This window comes from Lagopus leucura, unplaced genomic scaffold (assembly GCF_019238085.1).
Source record: "Lagopus leucura isolate 7727_CA_CO unplaced genomic scaffold, USGS_WTPT01 Super-Scaffold_100049, whole genome shotgun sequence".
Lineage (NCBI taxonomy): Eukaryota > Metazoa > Chordata > Aves > Galliformes > Phasianidae > Lagopus > Lagopus leucura.
Genome location: NW_024962295.1, coordinates 2,125,925 through 2,143,841, shown reverse-complemented (window position 1 = coordinate 2,143,841; position 17,917 = coordinate 2,125,925). Strand labels below are relative to the sequence as shown.

At 43.1% G+C, this 17,917-nt stretch overlaps 1 protein-coding gene across 1 annotated transcript in view; it reads left to right on the top strand.

Moving 5' to 3' along the window:
• LOC122187645 (glypican-5-like) overlaps positions 1-17,917 on the top strand; it is a 370,735-nt gene that overhangs the window by 210,947 nt on the left and 141,871 nt on the right. The window contains exon 7 of the mRNA XM_042885359.1: positions 16,555-16,675. Coding sequence (XP_042741293.1) covers positions 16,555-16,675 — 121 coding nt within the window. The remainder of the gene's footprint in view (positions 1-16,554; positions 16,676-17,917) is intronic.

Here is a 17,917-nt window from a genome sequence, read left to right as displayed (position 1 = left end):
GGGTGCCCCATCCCTGGGGGCAGTGAAGGCCAGATTGGATGGGATCCTGGAAGCCTGATCCAGTGGGAAGTGTCCCTGTGCATGCTTGGGGTTGCAAGTGGACAGACGTTGAGGTCCCTTCCAACAAGCCATTCTGTGATTCTGTGACGCTATGATTTGATTGCCCAAAAGCATAGCAAAAGGTCACGGAGGAAGGCTCAGAACACAGTTCCATGCAGGCTAAGGTTGGAAGCTGCATGGTGGTTGGGCTGATCCAGGCCTGCTAACTGCCATTGCATGGGAGTGCTGCTGAAGCCTGTTCAGATCCTTTTGTAAACATCAAAATGTCACACGCAGCCTTCTTTTTTTTTTTTTTTTTTTTTTTTTTAACATCCTTACATCATGTATTCTTCCATCTATTATTTGCTTTTTCCTCCATCCCTGGCATTAATCATCATCATATTTTTAGCACTCAGATAACAAGTGATGCTTTGTTTCTGGTAGTTGTGCCACAGCAAACTGCCTGCTATTTTTTCACTCTTTTTGTTTTGTGTTCAAAATGTCTTTGATTCTCTGCATTCTCTAATGCCATACACATCTAAAAAGAGTCAGGGAGACTTCCTGTGTTTTCTTATGCTGATTTTAGCAGGAAAGCAGTCAGCCCTCTTGTCATTTTCCTGATCTCCATAGGCCTTATTCTGAGTGCATCAGGTGCTTGCTTCCCTTTCTGAATGGTGCCAGCTCCAGTTCTTGTGCTGTGGGAAACTCTCTTCATCTAAGGGATCACTTGAAAAAACACACAGGGCAGCTGCTGAACTTGAGGGAACAGCTCTGTCTCGGGCTCACAGCAGTGAGTGAGGGTGACGGAGCACTGGAACAGGCTGCCCAGGGAGGTGGTGGAGTCTCCTTCTCTGGAGATGTTCAAGACCTGCCTGGATGCCTACCTGTGCGACCTACTGTAGGGAGCCTGCTTTGGCAGGGGGGTTGGACTCGATGATCTCTGGAGGTCCCTTCCAACCCCTACAATTCTGTGATTCTGTGATTCAGACACTTGAAACTGACAGCTCTTTCTTTAAGGGTGCTCATACTCAAAGGTCCAAAGTACTTTGTGTGGCAGCATAAACCACAGAAAAATAGCATGGTACTCAGTCGGTCTGAACCTTTGCCAGAAGGCACCTCCAGAGTCCTCCAGCAGGTGAGTAAGGGCTCACCTCTCCTGGGCCACACCAGCCTGGCTTGAGAGCATGTCCTGACTGCCACCATGTCTGTCCTCACCCTGTGCTGGGAACACAGCATTGGCAGCTGCAGCTAAGCCTGAGGTGTGGAGGGGGGCAGGGAGAGGGCTGAAGTGAGCTCCTGCACTGTTCCAGCAGTGTGAGTGGTGACAAGTGGACTGGGGCAGCAGGCTTTTACCTGGAAATGTGGCAGAGGCACCTGGTTATTCCTGTGGTTATAAGCTGTAGGGAATCAAGGAAAAAGAAGTGGGCGAGTGATTGTGAGAGATCAGCATTAGATTCCTTCCTTTTAGGATCTCTGCTTAAGGTTCCATAAATTCCTTCTCTAAAAGTGAATTGAGAATAGCAGCATGTTCTTCCTAAACAGCTTACTTGGTATGAAACTTATGCACAGGAAGTCAGGGAAAGTTGGGCATTGTGGAGATGTGAGTCCCTGTAGCCACTGCCACATTAGTGACTTTGTGGAGTACATTTTAGTTGGTTTCTCTACTGCATACAGCAGAATGCTGCGTTAGGGTTATTTCTTTTTATGTTCCATTGCTCGGTCTGTTTATTTGTCTGCTTCCAGGGGTCAGCATCTGTCAGCTGAAAGGTGACCATACATGTCTGCATATGATGGGAAGGGCGTTTGAGTTTTCTTGTTCTTAGTGAGGCTCACGATCTGCTTTGTAGTCATTTATTTCGAGATTTAACAGTGCTTTTTTTTACTGCATCTAGGGTAAAAGCATCGGAGCTCTTGTGTAAAGGAAGGGAATTTGTGCAACAGGAAGCTGAAGGAACATGGCCCAAAGCTGTCCTTATTTTTCTTCATAGGTATTCTTCTACCTTGTATTTTGTGCAGGATGCATATATGGTTAAATGTTTTAAAGTGTCTCTGATGCAGTTAATCCTGCAGTGAACTTGTGCTCAAGTTTTGTTGCAGTTCTTAGTAACGGAGTATAAAAACTCACTCTATCAGATGACTGTGACCTTACTGGGGAATAAAGTAGAAGAGAAGCTAAATTGTGGAAGGGAATGTTTCTAACCAGATATAAATCTTCAAGAATGTTAGAAGAATAATTGAACAGTATAGGTCAATTAAATTGATTTTGTTATAAATATTCTCTCTTTCAAATTTGTGATGACAGGAAAATCTTTTTGTTTGACCTCTCCTCCTGTGCAGTTATTTTTGTGAGAGGTATTAGACAAGCAGGGAAAACAATGTTTTGTATTTAATGACAAAAGTATTAATTGAGGCAGCACGGTTCCCCACATTGTTCTCAAGCTTTTCAGCCGTGACCTAGGTGAGCACTTCTCTTGGGCAAGTGCTGAGACACTTTGATCTCCAGAATAGGCCATACTTGCCCTCTGCTAACACTGGATTTTTCTACAGTGTTTTCAAGAGTGATCAAAACAATGATTTTGGCTTGATACTGAACTGATCTTTTATTTAGATAATTAGCTAGAAAAAACTTAAACTGCTATCTGCCTAAATTGTATGCAAACCCTGAAGCAGGTGCTGAAAAATTGTGAGTTCACAACATAGCCCTCTGATGATAGTATGGCAGGCATTTTGGTGCATCTTTAAGGAATTCCAGCAAAGAGGATGCCTACGGGATAACCGTAATTAAGCTAAGCCTAACCCAGTGTCCATAGCCATGAATCAGTTACAGCCAAAGATGCTGAGTGCATTTTGTTTTGGTGTTTTGCTGCTTGGGGAGCAATAAAAGCAGGTTGTCCTGATCTGTGCCAGGTAAACAGTTGCAAAAGGAAGAAGTTGGATGAAAGCTCTAAATCTGCTGGTGAACTGGTAGCTCTTACAGCTTCTGTAATACAAATACTGCATCTCCTATGTGGAATAAAACTTTTGTGCTTTGGAGTGATGAATTCAGCTGTCTTCTTGGTGGAAAAAACTAAGCAAAGGAAAAGAGCTTAAAAGCTCTGAGTCAGGAGATGTGAAGTCTCAGTGGTCCAATCTTTTTCTATACAGTGTGAAGGCCTCCTGTTTACTTGCATAACATGTGTTGCCACCATTTTAGTGACTAAACATTTGTTAACCTGGCAGCAGGTCAGCACCACACAGCCATTCGCTCACTCCCCACCAAGTAGGATGAGGGAGGGAATTGGAAACACAATAGAACCCATGGGTTGAGATAGAAGTTATTTACTAAAACAGGACAGTGAGAACAAAGATGTAATAACTATATATATAGAGAGAGAGATCTACAGTGCAATCACTTGCCACCCTCTAACTGATACCCAGCTGATATACAACTGTTCACCAGCTAATGCCCTGCCAGCAATGCAAGGTCTCGCCCCCTTGCTGACCAACAGCGAACCAGTTCCCCAGCAGGGGCCAGCCCTGGGCCAGCTCCCCTCAGTTTTATGGCCTTCTGCATGATGCCAAGTGGTATGAACAACCCCTTGCCTAATTCAAGCCAGCTGTCCTGGCTCTTCCCTGTGCCATGCTGCCACAAAGGCAGCTGCTCTTCTGCAGAGCACCCTTCCCCAACCCCTGGTGTGCACCTATCGTTCAGCAGCATCCAAAACATTAATGGCATTGCCATTAACACTGTCTCAGCTGAAACCACGACATTTTTAACCTACAAATAGAAATGGTTTAAAAGCATGTATCTCACTCCTGCAGTGCACAAATGATCGATTATTCTTCATCTAAAGCCAAGGGACTGAGCGCCTATTGTAGGATATTAAGACCTGGAAGGGGAGAATGGTGGTGCCAGTAAGAGATGCGTTCAACCGTTCTGCACAAACATATCAGAAATCTAGGAACGTGAGTTTGAATGTGTATACATAGTGCATATTTTGAATATGTGGTGGCCAGGGTCATCCATAAGGAGGAAGGGCAGGTGACACAGCAAGTACATTTTGAAGGATCTCTGGGGGTTTGAACTTGGAAGAGAAAGTGGACCTAGAGTACCCAAATGAGGTTGAACAGAAAAGGGCTTTATTTGGGGATAGATTTGAAGGCAGATAGATTGAAGATCTAATAAACAGTGTGTTTAAAATATAGTGACTTGGCTGCCTCAGGGATGGGTTCCCCATGATGAGAGAGGTGCTCCTCTGTCAAACCTAGCCATATGATTATTTCCTTTTTGGTTTTGCTGGTATGAGTAAGCACTGTACAGGTTTAAATACAGAACACTTCTCTAGTACCAATACATCTAATCCACCTCCTGTGGCCAGCACCAGCTAAATGCATGTTTCTCTTACAGAACAGTTATATGTGGTTTTGTCAGCATTGCAATACAGGTAAGCAGTGTTGAACAGGGGAAGTAGACATTGAGTGCCCAAGGAGGTACTGGGATTAGGAAGGAAACAAAGCTGGGCCCATGCTTGTGTGACTAGCAGAGTAGGGACGTGGCATTAAATATGGGAATCAGAGCAGTGGCAACTGTTGAAAACAGAGACAAGAAACCTGAAATTGCTGCGGTGATCCTCAGCTGCACTGTCATAATGTGCCGTTAGGCAGCAGAGGCGTTTTGGCTATGAACATACACAAACAGGTGACACATAGGCAGAGCTGTTGGGGCACAGGGCTCCAGCAGAGCCCATCAGGCCAGAGTTCATGCAGAGCTGAATTCTTTGTGTTCGTTATCACTAGCTACTCATTAATCTGCAATGTGTATCTAAATGTGTTTGCAGAAACAGACTTCTGAGGATAGCTGCAGTTTTGACCTCCATTAATGTTATTAATGCCTTTTTGTTACGTTTTGTTTAGCTTGACTTTTAATGAGCCACAGGCAAGGTCTTCTCCTTGTGATATGCATTCGATCCCACACAAATTTGGATGTTCCCTTTTTTGCTTCCTAAAAATAATTGTAATTGGATAATAAAATATCCTTTTGTATAAGTATGTATCAAGCCTAATTTCTAAGAATCAGCAACCAGAGTGTCTGTAAAAGGAATTGGATCAACATCACCTTTGCTTGCAAAAGCACCTATCAACCAGATGTGAGCTCTGGCTTGATTTTCACTCTTTCCCCACTGCTATGAAGTTTATTGCTAGTCTGCACTTGTTCTTGTTTTATTCCCAGAAGTAGAAGTCTGCTTCTCTCTCAGGAATTTCTTTTTCTTCTTGCTGAGTCAGGTCCGTTCTCCAGAATGTCATCCACTTCTCCAGTTAAAAGTTCGGCAGTCATATGTTCCCACTTGTCTTCCCTGCCCCTATGCCAGGCTGTGTGTGAGCAGCCCTCGAGGTGTGCAGTCAGATTCTGTCAGGATTTAGCTCCGTACTTGCTCTAGAAGTTGCTGAGAAAAAGGTGTTTCAGTTTAGCTTTTACTTTTTACTTTTTAGCTTCAGTTTTACTTTTCCTGCTAGGAACGGGCACAAATGTCCCTTTGCTAATCATACTATTTGTTTACTGTACTATTTCTGTCCTGTTTCCCAGATTCGTTTAATGGGGAGTGCTCTTCATGCTGACAGTCCCTGGTTAGCCTATCACTCTTTGGTTTCATGTCATTCTAACGAGAAAAGAGATATCATTTGCGTGTCCTGTGGAGGTTATGCCTTTTCAAACCTGACGTTAGTCCAGGCAAGTGCTTTCCCTCAACGTAATAAATATCCAGTTAACTTCTATAGATTCCCTTGGTGCTTTCAGAGTACTTTGAATGTAGCATTAACTTTCCATATTGCTAGGGAAAGAAAGGAGGCTGTTTCACCCGCAATCTGTTATGGCATGTTTACAACACTTTTCAAGCATTTTACATGTATTCTTTGAAAGTCAAAATGCTTTTGGAAAACCTGATGAACGTTTGTATTTTAATTGCTAAGCTCTTTTACGTATATACTTGTAACTGTTATTTTCAGTGTATTCATGGGGTTGCATCAGTTTGAAACTTTCAGGTAACTTAGTTTTGTACCTGCTGTCTTAAAACTGTCTTCACAATCCAGGCTGCAGGAGGTCTTTTCTCGTGCTGGAGAGATGGAGAAAGACCATTAGAAATGCCATTTGCCTTTGTGATTTCCTTGGAATTAGCTCACTAGCACACAGTATTTCTCTCATAATTCCCCATAGTTACTAATAAACAAGATTATGAAACTTCCAGTGAATAGTTCTGGCAGAGAGACACACACATTTGTGTCACTTCTTTTTTTACTTCACAGAATCTTCAGGACAGTTAAGCTCATCATGAATTTGATCTTCCTTGTAGTCTCTTGGCAGTTATTTAATTGTTTCAAAATGAACTCTTTATATAAATATTTTTAAATAACTGAATTGTTTTATTGTAAAATATTTTTTCCAGTTTTGTTTGGCACAAGGACTGTCATATGATGCATCCAAATTTTGCCATAGTATAACTCCACTGACTTCAGTAGAATTGCTTCTGCTGTACAGTGGCATAAATTGTATGTTTTTCCCTTAAAAGCAAACAAAAAGCCTCTGTGATTTTCAGGTTAATCAGAAAGCTCAGAAATATGATTTTCATTAGTCACCAAAAGCTTGCTATCCTGCATGCAAGAGTTCAGAAGGTCTGTAGCTCTGAGAACTTCCCAGATGTTAATGTCATTCTCAGGACATCATTTGTTGTCCTTTCTGTGATCACCCTTCTGTGCTGCTCCGTGGAACCGAGCTCCTCTCCCTGCAGGTCCTGCTGTGAGCAGAGCCTGGCTGAAACCATCCTATTAACAAGGACTATATCAATTTAAGGTAATGGAGCTGGCTGCAGGATGTCCTAATGGATCACAGTTAACTGAATGAATGCTGCAGTCATGAAATCTCCCGAGATTTAATTCTGTTAAATGCTTACACACTGACTGATTAGGTGAAAATAAGCTGAACTCCAAGACAAAAAAGAAAAAAAAGAAAAAAAAGCAAACTTATTTCCCCCTCTTATCTGCTGATTATCTGACAGTAAACCTATTAAGATGCATTTATTTTTAAATAAACTGTGGAACAAGCTGCCCAGAGAAGCTGTGGATGCCTCTCCATACAGGCATTCAAAGCCAGCCACGTGGGCAGCAATGGGTGGCAGCCAGTCCACAGCAGGGGGTTGGAACTGGGTGGGCTTTAAGGGACCTTCCAGCACAAGCCATTCTGTGCTTCAGTGAATACATGACAAGAGGTGTGTAGTTCCTAGAGAAGTCAAGGATTGACGATTTCTTGTTTGTCACTACTCAGCCAAGTTGCCCAACATCCATAATCCATGTTTTCTGAACTGTTACAGAAATAAGGTTGATACAGATATTTCTCCATGCAGTGCTGCTGTGGGAACTGGAAGCAAAGTCTGCTTGCTGCTCGATTCTAACAAGAAGGATGGAAGGAGCTGGTGTAAGCCCCCAAACCCACAGCCTCCTCCCACTGAGGGACAGCTGGCTGCAGGGCTGGCTGCTCCTGAAGAGCTGGGGTTGAGCATTAGGGAAACTCCAGGAAAGTGGCATTTGCTTGGCTTCCTCGAAGCTACTTGTTGAGCTGCATGTAACTTTGACAACTACGCTAGGGCTATAAAATTGCTGTATATTTTTCTTGTCTTCCCACTTTGCCTATAGGTGTGGGCTGAAGCTAATCAAATCAAAGTTGACAATCTTAATACATTATTGCAAACTAATTCTTCAACCTTCTCGGATTTTTGGACACTACTTTTACTGGTTGTTGCACACTTCTGGTTGCTTCGAGCTGGGAGAAAATCAGTCCTTGCAGAGCCCTATAGTCACATGCATACAAGAGGAAGGTTTGCATTTGGAGACATAACAGGATGGTATAGCTCAGCAGTGGATTCACATAATTCAAGCCCAAGGGTCTTGAATATTTATTTATGAATAAATATAAGACAAAACACACCATCTGGTGAACCATGCTTCATATAACTGAATTAGTTGTTCACTGGATATCAAGTCCAGTTTAATAGCTTATCCATAGTTCTTATTACTTCTTACTGAATGACACATGGAAAGCTCTTCCCTCCCATCTCCCCCTCTAACCCTTTAACCTCTGAGTCATTTAGTGGGGGTGGGTGGTGACTGCTCTGACAGTGCATTCATTATGCTGCTGAAATAAACAGGCTACTTCAGGATTTGTTTTAGCAAATAAGAAGAGAAGTGAATGACTGACTCGAACATATGGGTGTAAAAAGACAATTTTAATTCATTATGGTTTTTATTTGCATAGTGCTATCTACTTCTGAATGGTTTTACAGGCAACATATATCTCTAGAATTGTTTCCCGTGCAAGAAATTTTGCACAAAGATGAAAAAAAGTAGAGCTGGATGTGAAGTAGTCATTGTAAAATCTAGTTTTGTCTCACTGGTTTTATGACTTTTGTTGTTTGTAGAATTAGGGGCTTGCTTTTTTCAGCCTTTGCTGACCTCAGGCTGTTGGACAGGTGTTAATTTTTTTGAAGGCTAATAAAACATTTAATAGGTGGCTCTCTCTGCAGGTTTTTGATGTTATTTTCTGTTGGGGGAGAGATATTGTTGGGGAGGAGAGGTAGGGAGGTCCCATTTTTATAACAGTGATGAAGTAAATGGCTAAAGTGACTTTCAGGACCACTTGTCTCAGGCACTAAGTGTTTGAGCTTACCAGTATGTCTCAGAAAGGTGTTGCTCTTTTAGCCATTATGATCACAGCAGAATTATTCGAGTGGTACTGAAGAAAAACGATGAAAAAAATGCATGGCAGATTATGAAAAGTAATTGTTGTTTCCTTTTCTTTTCCTTGGCAATGTATAGTGCAAAGTTATGTTAAGAAAAAATGTGGCCAACGAATGAGAAAAACCTTGGTAAATGTATCTTTAATTCTGTAGCTTGTGAATCAGGTTCAGTCCTGGATTTTCAGTAAAGATTATTATGAAATTTTTCGTGCCCGTTACAGAGGACACAAAGTCTGCTGTGGTGTTGCTCTGGGATCCCTGCAGTGAGTACGTGTGCTTCATTGGAGAAGGACGGGCCATTAGCCAGTGGATCAGCACATGGGCATCTTAGTGACACAGCTCAGGATAACAGCACCCCAAGCAATGGGAAGCCATGGAAACAGGCTCCAGCTAGAGGCTGATCAATAACACTTAGAAAAGCTCCTATAAAAGCTTCATTAGACACTTTTATCCAGACTAGTGCTGTCTGCAGTGAGGGAACAGTGAAGAAAGTGCTGTGAACACAGCACTCTGTTCCTTACTAAGAAACGTGTTTAGTGGCAATAAGTAGGCGGACAGTTGGACCACATAATCTTAGAGGTCTCTTCCAACCTTAATGATTCTATGATTCTCTGCTTAGGTCTTTGGTGACTAAATATCATTGCTGGTTAGTTCCTGCATTGGTTTGCCTGGAAGTGGCTGCCCCCTGCCAGATCAGGCTGCCCAGGGCCCCACTGAACCTGCTGTTGGATGTCTCCAGGGATGGGACACCCACAGCTTCTCTGAGCAGCCTGTGCCTCACTACCCTCCAAGTAAAGAATTTCCCTCCAATATCTACTTTTATTTTAGTTTTAAAACCACTCCCCCTTATCAATATCTGCCCTTGTAAAATGTCAGTCTCCTGCCTGTTTTATAAACTCTCTTCAAGTACTGGGAGGCTGCAATGAGGTCTCCCCGGAGCCTTCTCTTTTCCAAGCTGAGCAAGCCCAGCTTCCTATCTTCAGAGAGGTGCTCCAGCCGTTTTTGAGACCACCCTGACTCAGTGATCCCTTCCAATCTTATCTTTCTCATACTAGGGGCCCCAGGGTTGGATGCAGTACTACAAATGGGGCTTCATGAGAGCAGAGGGATACAGTCCCCTCTGCCTTCCTAGCCACTCCTTTATTGCTGCAGTCCAGGATGCATGCAGTTGGCCTTCCATGCTGCAAGAGCACCTGATGCCCAACTTTTCATCCACCAGGAAGCCTAAGTCCTTCTCCACAAGATTGCTCTCAAGGAGTTCTCCAGTCTGTACCTGGGATTGCCCAGATCCAGATGCAGCACACTGCATTTGACTTCGTTGAATCTCATTAGGTTCGTGTGCACCCACTTTTCAAGGTTGTCCTGATCACTCTGGATAACCTCCGTTCCTTTTATTGTGTCAATTGCACCACTCAGCATGGTGCTATCAGCAAATCTGCTGAGGGTACACTCAGTCCCACTGTCTATGTCATTGATAAAGATCTTGAAGAGCACCAGTCCCAAGGCTGACCCCTGGGGGACACTTCTCATGACTGGCCTCCACCCACACATAGAGCCACTGACCACAACATCCTAGCTCCCTATCCGGCTAGTTTTTTATCCACCAAGTAGTCTACCCTTCAAATCCATCTGTCACCAATTTAGAGATAAGGATGTTTTGTGGGACCATGTCAAAGGCCTTGCACAAGTCCAAGTAGATGGTATCAGTTATCTTTCCTTGGTCCATTGCTGCCGTCACTCTGTTGTAGAAGGCCATTAGATTGGTCAGACGTGATCTGCCCATGGTGAAGCTGTGCTGACTGTCTCAGGTCACCTCCTCATCTTGCTTGTGTCTTAACATAGTTTCCAGTATTACCTGTATTTATATAGACAATAAAAATGTGTACCTTCAGTTGAAGTGAAATTCCATGTGTTAACAGCATTTTACTTTTTACGCTATTGTAAGCCTGCAAACAACTGTTAGCTAAGATGTACAATAACTGATTATATTATATTGATTATATTATATATCTATATCTATATATATTCAGTTGATAATTTGATCCTCCATAAAGCTATGTTAAGGCATATACGAGACAAAGAGGTGATTGGAGACAGCCAGCATGGCTTCATCAAGGGCAGATGTTGCCTGACCAACCTGGTGGCCTTCTGTGATGGAGTGATGGATGGGGGATGGGGGAAGGGCAATGTATGTAATCTACCTGGACTTCTGCAAGGGCTTTGACATGGTTCCTCACCACATCCTGCTCTCTAAATTGGAGAGGTGTGGATTTGAAGGATGAACTGTTGGATGGATTAGGAATGGCTGGCTGGACGCAGCCAAAGGGTTGTGATCAATGGTTCAGTGTAAGGGTGCAGGCTGGTCACATGAAAACCTAATGAGGTTCAATAAGGCCAAGTGCAGTACAGTGCTGCACCTGGGTTGGGGCAATCTCAGGTAATTATACAGACTGGGGGAGGATCTTGAGAGCAGCCCTGCAGGGAAGGACTTGGGGTCCTGGTGAATGAGAAGCTGGCCATGAGGCAGCAGTGTGCGCCTGCAGCCCGGAAGGCCAGCTGTGTTCTGGGCTGCATTAAAAAGGGGAGGCCAGCAGGGAGAGGGAGGTGATCGTCCCCCTCTGCTTGGCTCTTGTGAGGCCCCATCTGCAGCGCTGCGCCCAGGCCTGGGACCCCCAGCACAGGAAGGACGTGGAGCTCTGGGAGCGGGTCCAGAGGAGGCACTGAGATGAGCAGAGGGCTGGAGCAGCTCTGTGTGAGGAAAGGTTGAGGGAACTGGGCTTGTTTAGCTTGGAGAAGAGAAGGCTGTGGGGAGACCTCATTGTGGCCTTCCAGTGCTTGAAGGGAGTGTATGAACAGGAGGGGGAACGGCTGTTTGTGAGGGTGGACGGTGATGGGACAAGGGGAATGGTTTTAAACCGAGACAGGGGAGGTTTAGGTTGGATATTAGGAGGAAGTTTTTCCCCCAGGGGGTGGTGAGGCACTGAAACAGGTTGCCCAAGGAGGCTGTGGATGCCCCATCCCTGCAGGCATTCAAAGCCAGGCTGGATGTGGCTCTGGGCAGCCTGGGCTGCTGGTTGGTGACCTGCACACAGCAGGGGGTTGGAACTGGATGAGCACTGTGGGCCTTTGCAACCCAAACCATGCTGGGATTTTAATAATTGAAGCTATTCTTTGGAAATAATGTAAATTATGGTTTGAGAGCTGAATTCCTTTGTCATTTGCTTTTTTTTTTTTTTTTTTTTTTTTTTTTTTTTTTTTACTTTTAAGGCATCATTGTTTTACTTGAATGATTAGTGGAATAACGTTAGTGTGAGTCTCAAAGATCTGGAAGAGAATTCTGTCTGCACATATTGTTCCTTGAGCTCTAATGTAATGATTACATTCAAGATTGTTCCAGGGGCAGTATTTCAGTATTTTTATATGACTTTCCTGACCATTTCTACTGACATCTCTGAGTCATGTATGAATCAAGTACTTGAGCAGTAACCAGAGTTAACAATTCTGTACTATAATATTTCATTTAAATTGCAGGTTATTAAATAAAGCTAGCCAATTTCTGCTCTCACTTAATGTACGTTTCCAGTAATTCAGGATCTGATGTCAAAAAAATAATGCTTTAGATAGTGCAAAGAAGTGAAGTAATCAGATTATCTTTCAGGAAATGTTTAGTGTTCATTCCAAGCTATATCAGCATGCTACAGAGCTGGCAGAAAGATTCATTGTCTGCGAGGTAGCCGTTTGGGTCAGATGGATGTGCTGTCTTTTCCTAATGCAGTCTTGATTCCCGGCTGTAATGGTCCGGAGGAATTCTCCCTTCTCATTGGCTGTATGACTCTTCTTCAGTTCTGTGCTGTCTGTTCTCAAGAATTGTAGCCCACCCTCTCTGAACTCATCATTTTTTAGTTCATCATTTAGTTCTTTCTGAGATTGATTTTATTATAGATATGACATCATGGCTAGCAGAGTTTTAGAAACCCAAAAGCTGATTTTGCTGTGTTCTGAAAGTTAGTCTTTTGCCTCTCTTTGCATCATTTGGAAAGCAGAATACATCCATGTCACCGCTGCTAAAAGTCTACAGTTGCTTTTTAGAGCATAGCTGTCCTGCAGGTTGTGTTCCAGACCAGCACTAGGCTAGTGCTGTTTTGGAGCCTCTCATTAGCAGTTGGGTGTTCAGTGACTGCTGTACTAATGCTGTACTGGACTGAGGGGATGAGAAAATTATATACAATTCACACAATTCATGCATGCTTTCTCTGACATCTGAAATTTAGGATATCTACATTGTAATTGTAATTGCAAGCAATATGGCAGTGAAACTATCCTTGTATAATTTATGTGCATCTCTAGAGCTTTAAAGCTGATTCCTAAACACTGGTAGAACTTACAGCATATGAGTATCTCCTTTGTCTTGGTGGACTATAGACTCATTCATACAAAACAGTTGTGTTCGGATCAGGTCCAAAACCATCTCCTCATGGATCATGCAAGGTCTGTTCTGTTCCCCATCCCTATCTACCAGCGCCGGGGACTGTGTTTCCAGGGAGTAACAATTAAAGACTGAGGCAAAGAAGGCATTAAGTATCCCAGCCTTATCCTGATCCTTGGTCACCAAGTTGCCCTCGGCGTCCAGCAAGGCATGGAGATTCTCCCTAGCCCTCCTTTTGCTGTTGATGTATTTATAGGAATATTTTTTGTTGTTGTAGTGGCTAGGTTCAGTTCTAGCTGGGCTTTGGCATTTCTTATTTTCTTCCTGCACAGCTTCACTATGTACCTGTAATCATTATAAATAGCTTGCCTACTCTTCCAGAGACCATAAATTTTCTTTTGTTCTTGAATCCCAGTCAAATCTCTGTTCAGCCAGTCCAGCCTCCTTGCCCATTGGCTCGTCTTCTGTGAGTTGGGGATGTTCAGCTCCTGCACCTTTAAAATAACTTCCTTAAAGTATTCCCAGCCTTCCTGCGCTCCTACGCTCTCCAAAACTACCTCCCAAAGGACCCTCTCAACCATGGTCCTAAGGAGGTCCTAAAGACTGTCCTTCAGAAGTCCAAGCTGGCAATTCTGCTGACTCCTTTCCATGGTTCAATAAGGATCAAGAAATCTAGCATCTCATGATCACTGTGACCCAGATGGCCTCCAATCTTTACATCCCCCACAAGACCTTCTCTGTTAACAAAAAACAGGTCCAGAATTTTGCTTCCCCCCGTTGTCTCCCTCACCAGCTGTGTCAGGAAGTTATCTCCCACTCACTCTAGGAACCTCCAGGATTGTTCCCTATCTGCTGCATTATGAATCCAGCAGATGTTGAAGCCCCCACAAGAACAAGGGGGAGTGACCTTGAGACCTCACCCAACTGTCTATGAAGTATCTTGTCCACTTCTTCATCCTGGTTGTAGCAGACCCCCACAAAATATCAGTCTTATTGGCCTTCATTTTTATTCAGACTCATAAGCTCTCAACCCTATCATCACCATCATAAATTCCCATACATTCACATTCTTTCTTAACATAGAGGGCTACACCACCGCCTTTCCTGCCTAGCCTGTCTCTTCTGAAAAGTTGGTAGCCATCCATCACAGCACTCCAGCTGTGCAAGTCATTCCACCACGTTTCCATGATGGCAACCATATCGTAGTTTTCTGACTGCAAAGTGGCCTTCAGCTCCTCCTGTTTATTACCCATGCTGTGTGCGTTAGGGCACCTGAGCTGGACCTCCTTTTGAGTGGCAGTAGTCCTAATACCCTCATGACCATACTCAGGTGTTTCCACAGCCACCAACCTTACCCCAATCCTGGTGTTCTTCCTACAAAAGGGTAAGTCGTCCTCCTCCTTCACCAAGGCACAAGACTGTGGGATCTTACTAGCACATCCCCTTCCCACAAGCACTGGGAAATCACAGACAGGCTCCATTCTAATGCCCCCAGTTACACCCGCACCCCCCTTCATACCTAGTTTAAAGCTCTATCAATGAACCTTCCCAACTCCCGTCTTAAGACCCCTTTCCACCGGTGGGAGAAGCTTGTCTCGTGCAAACAGAGCAGAGGTCAAAAAACCCAAACCCCTGCCAGGCACATCAGGCTCAGAGCCAGGTATTAATCCATTGGTCCGTGATATTTAGTAACTCGTCGATCCCTATAACTGGTGGAATAGAGGAGCACACAATTTGTGCTCCCGAATCCTTGTATAGCTTTAACCAGGGGTTAAACGGTGAGCAGTCAAGAGCAATGGAAAGGCAAAGCCTTTATCTTCACTGCTGTTGATGAGTTTCTGATAAGAAAGTAACACACACAGAGGATCACTGAAAGGCTGGTAGAGTCCATGAGCTGATCCATTCATCTAAGTTTATTCTGTACCACGATAAGATGATCTCAGAAAGCCTTATTAGGTGTCTCTGTACATCTGCAGTGACAAGCATGTATTTTCATCTGACGAAGAATGAGGAATGTTCAGCAAATTTCCTGGTCAGTGGATAAAGGTATTTTTACAAAGATACCTTCCTGTGTCTTCAGAAAAAGGCAGGCTTTCTGTGTTGTCCAAGTGATTCGGTAAAGTGGGTTGATACAATTTAAACCAGTCTTGACTTGAAATTAATCCTTTATCTGTGTTCTTCCTGGGGACCTTTGTTCAGCTGTCAGAGCCTGCTTGGAAGATGAGAACCTGGCCATCATTTTGCACATGCCATTCCATCGTGGAAGTTTATGCTTCTGGATTAGTTTATGTTCTTATGACTTACACAAAGAAAACTTAGTCCATTTCCTTTAAAAAGCTCTCTGAACATAAAAATATAAACTTACTGAAATAGGTTTTCCTTAATGTTTGTCCTTTTAGAAGTACTGTCTCGCCATTAGTGAAAAAATGTTGTTTTTTTCCTCAATTCTTTGTTTAAACTATTTGTTTGTCTTTTTTTTTTCCCAAGCAGTGAGATTTATTCATTTTACTGAAAAGGTGGCCCTGGTTCAGTCCTTTCTCTTATTAAACAACAGTATACCCAGTATGCTTTGCCAGCAGTGTTCATAAAATTGATGGTTTGTCCTAAGTGAAATCAGGATTAGACAAGTATATTTGGAGATCAAGGTGTCTCTTCACCAAAGAAAGAAAAAGGATTTAGGTAATTTTTCCACTTTGAAATGCCGCCCTTGGCTTCAGCATAACTTGGTTTTACTGAAGCACCAACTGGTGAACAGCTGGTGTATTGAAGTATGTAGGTATGACCTAAGTGATAGATGTGGCAGGACCTTTTTTCTGGCATTTGTCCAAAGGAGCCGACTGATAACTGCTCAGTTGGTAAAGGTGCAGCTGGGCATCTGGTGGGCTCCTCGCAGGCACTGTCTGAGAGCTGGGTGTGGGAACTAACGGGTAGTGCAAGCATCTCTCATCTGTTTGGTGACAAACGAGTGCCAAACTACGAGGGCTGTTCCGAAAGTAATGCTTCCTATTTTTTTTATTTTTTTTAATGTTTGCCCATAACATCAGAAGCGGATGTTGGTGGGATGGCAGTAAAGATTGAACCATCCCACTTATATTAGAAATGGAAGTAATCTCTGTGGCTTGTAGAATTGATGTTCATTTATGGTTTGAATAATCTGATGATACCACAGAGAAACTAATTTTGTTCTCCCTTGGTGTATTTAAATGCATAAGTATTCATTACAATTTTCTATTACCATCTCCAGAATATTTACTTTTGGAAGTTTTTATTCATGTGATTTTTACTTCTGATGGTTCCAATCAGTGATATTTTCTGCTTTTTTTTCAGTTATACCAGCAGAGTTGTTTCCAGTGGACTGAAGGCTCAAATTAATAACCCAGAACTGAAAGTCAGAGGACTAGACCCACTCATCAGCAATTTGATTGATAAGCTTCAGAACTTTAATCATGTAAGTAACCTTAGAGATTAAAGCATTTTACCACCAGATCTGATGGCAGAGCTGAAGCCAGATGAATGGTACCTAAATTTCCCAGAGCCCTAAGAGAGCCCTGAAGAGGCCTGATAACAAAGGCAGCCAGAGATTGTCTTGTGTCAGCTGGATTATAGATTTATAGATAATGAGACAAAATTATTTCCCTGGAAGTTGCTGTAATTCCTGGCTGTTGTCCCATAGCATTCAGTTCACTGTCCTGTCTGGAGTTCCACTGAGCATCTCCTGAGTCCCTCAGTTCACAAGAGTCAAGTTCTGTTTCTTAGCCCTGTGGAATTGTTTTGGAGGTGTTTCTCCTTGGTTGAGCAGCTTTGTGGCGTAGATGTAAACAGATGAGAAGACAAAACAGATCTGTTAACTGTGCAATAACTGAACTGCATAGAACTTAAATCAGGACAAAAGGCACTCCCAAATGTATCAGCTATGCCCCTTTGAAAACATCATGATACACCAAAAGAATCACTGAGTTTGTCAGATGCATGATTAACCTCTGTCTGCCTCTGTCGTCTGCTAGTCCCCATGGATCTGCAGGCTTTTGAAGCTAAAGGCACAGCTATGAGATGTTACAGCTTCAACACAGCGCTGTGAGCTCTTACAGCAGTGCCACTCCAAATGAGCTGGAGCTAACAGATTTAGCAGAGATTGATTTTCATTTAAAGTAGGCGTGTTTTCTTTGTCAGCTTGGAAGAATGCTTTCAACAGTGCGTTCACAGTCAGATATGTCTGCACATGAATCTACTCATAATCCTTCACCGTTACGGAGTGATGGAGCCCTTTTTCTAAAAAAAGAGCTGGAAGATTAAAGGCAACCTTTGTGGGTGGGATGATCAGGAAGAAAAATAGTCTGCTCAATTAAAATGGGAGGAGGCATGGCTTAGTCAGAATGTTGGGATTTCTTAAGATCATGAGTGTGAGAAGGGAGTCGTGGTTTGATTTCTTATTTGCTCTTATTGTTACTTCTTCTTATTATTATTACAGCCCTCTTTTACTTCTCATCAGCAACAAGTGGTAAATACATAACCTGTAATTGGTGTTTCTATTAAATCTGGATTGTCTTTTATGTTCTGTAGTCTGCAGTTCAGGGATCCTTTGTATTGCACGGCTTTAACTTGCCATAGGGGATTGCAGCAACGAGGGTGATGTGGTACTTGATATTGTGGTGAAATAGACATTATGTGGTTAGACTGATGAAAAGGGTAA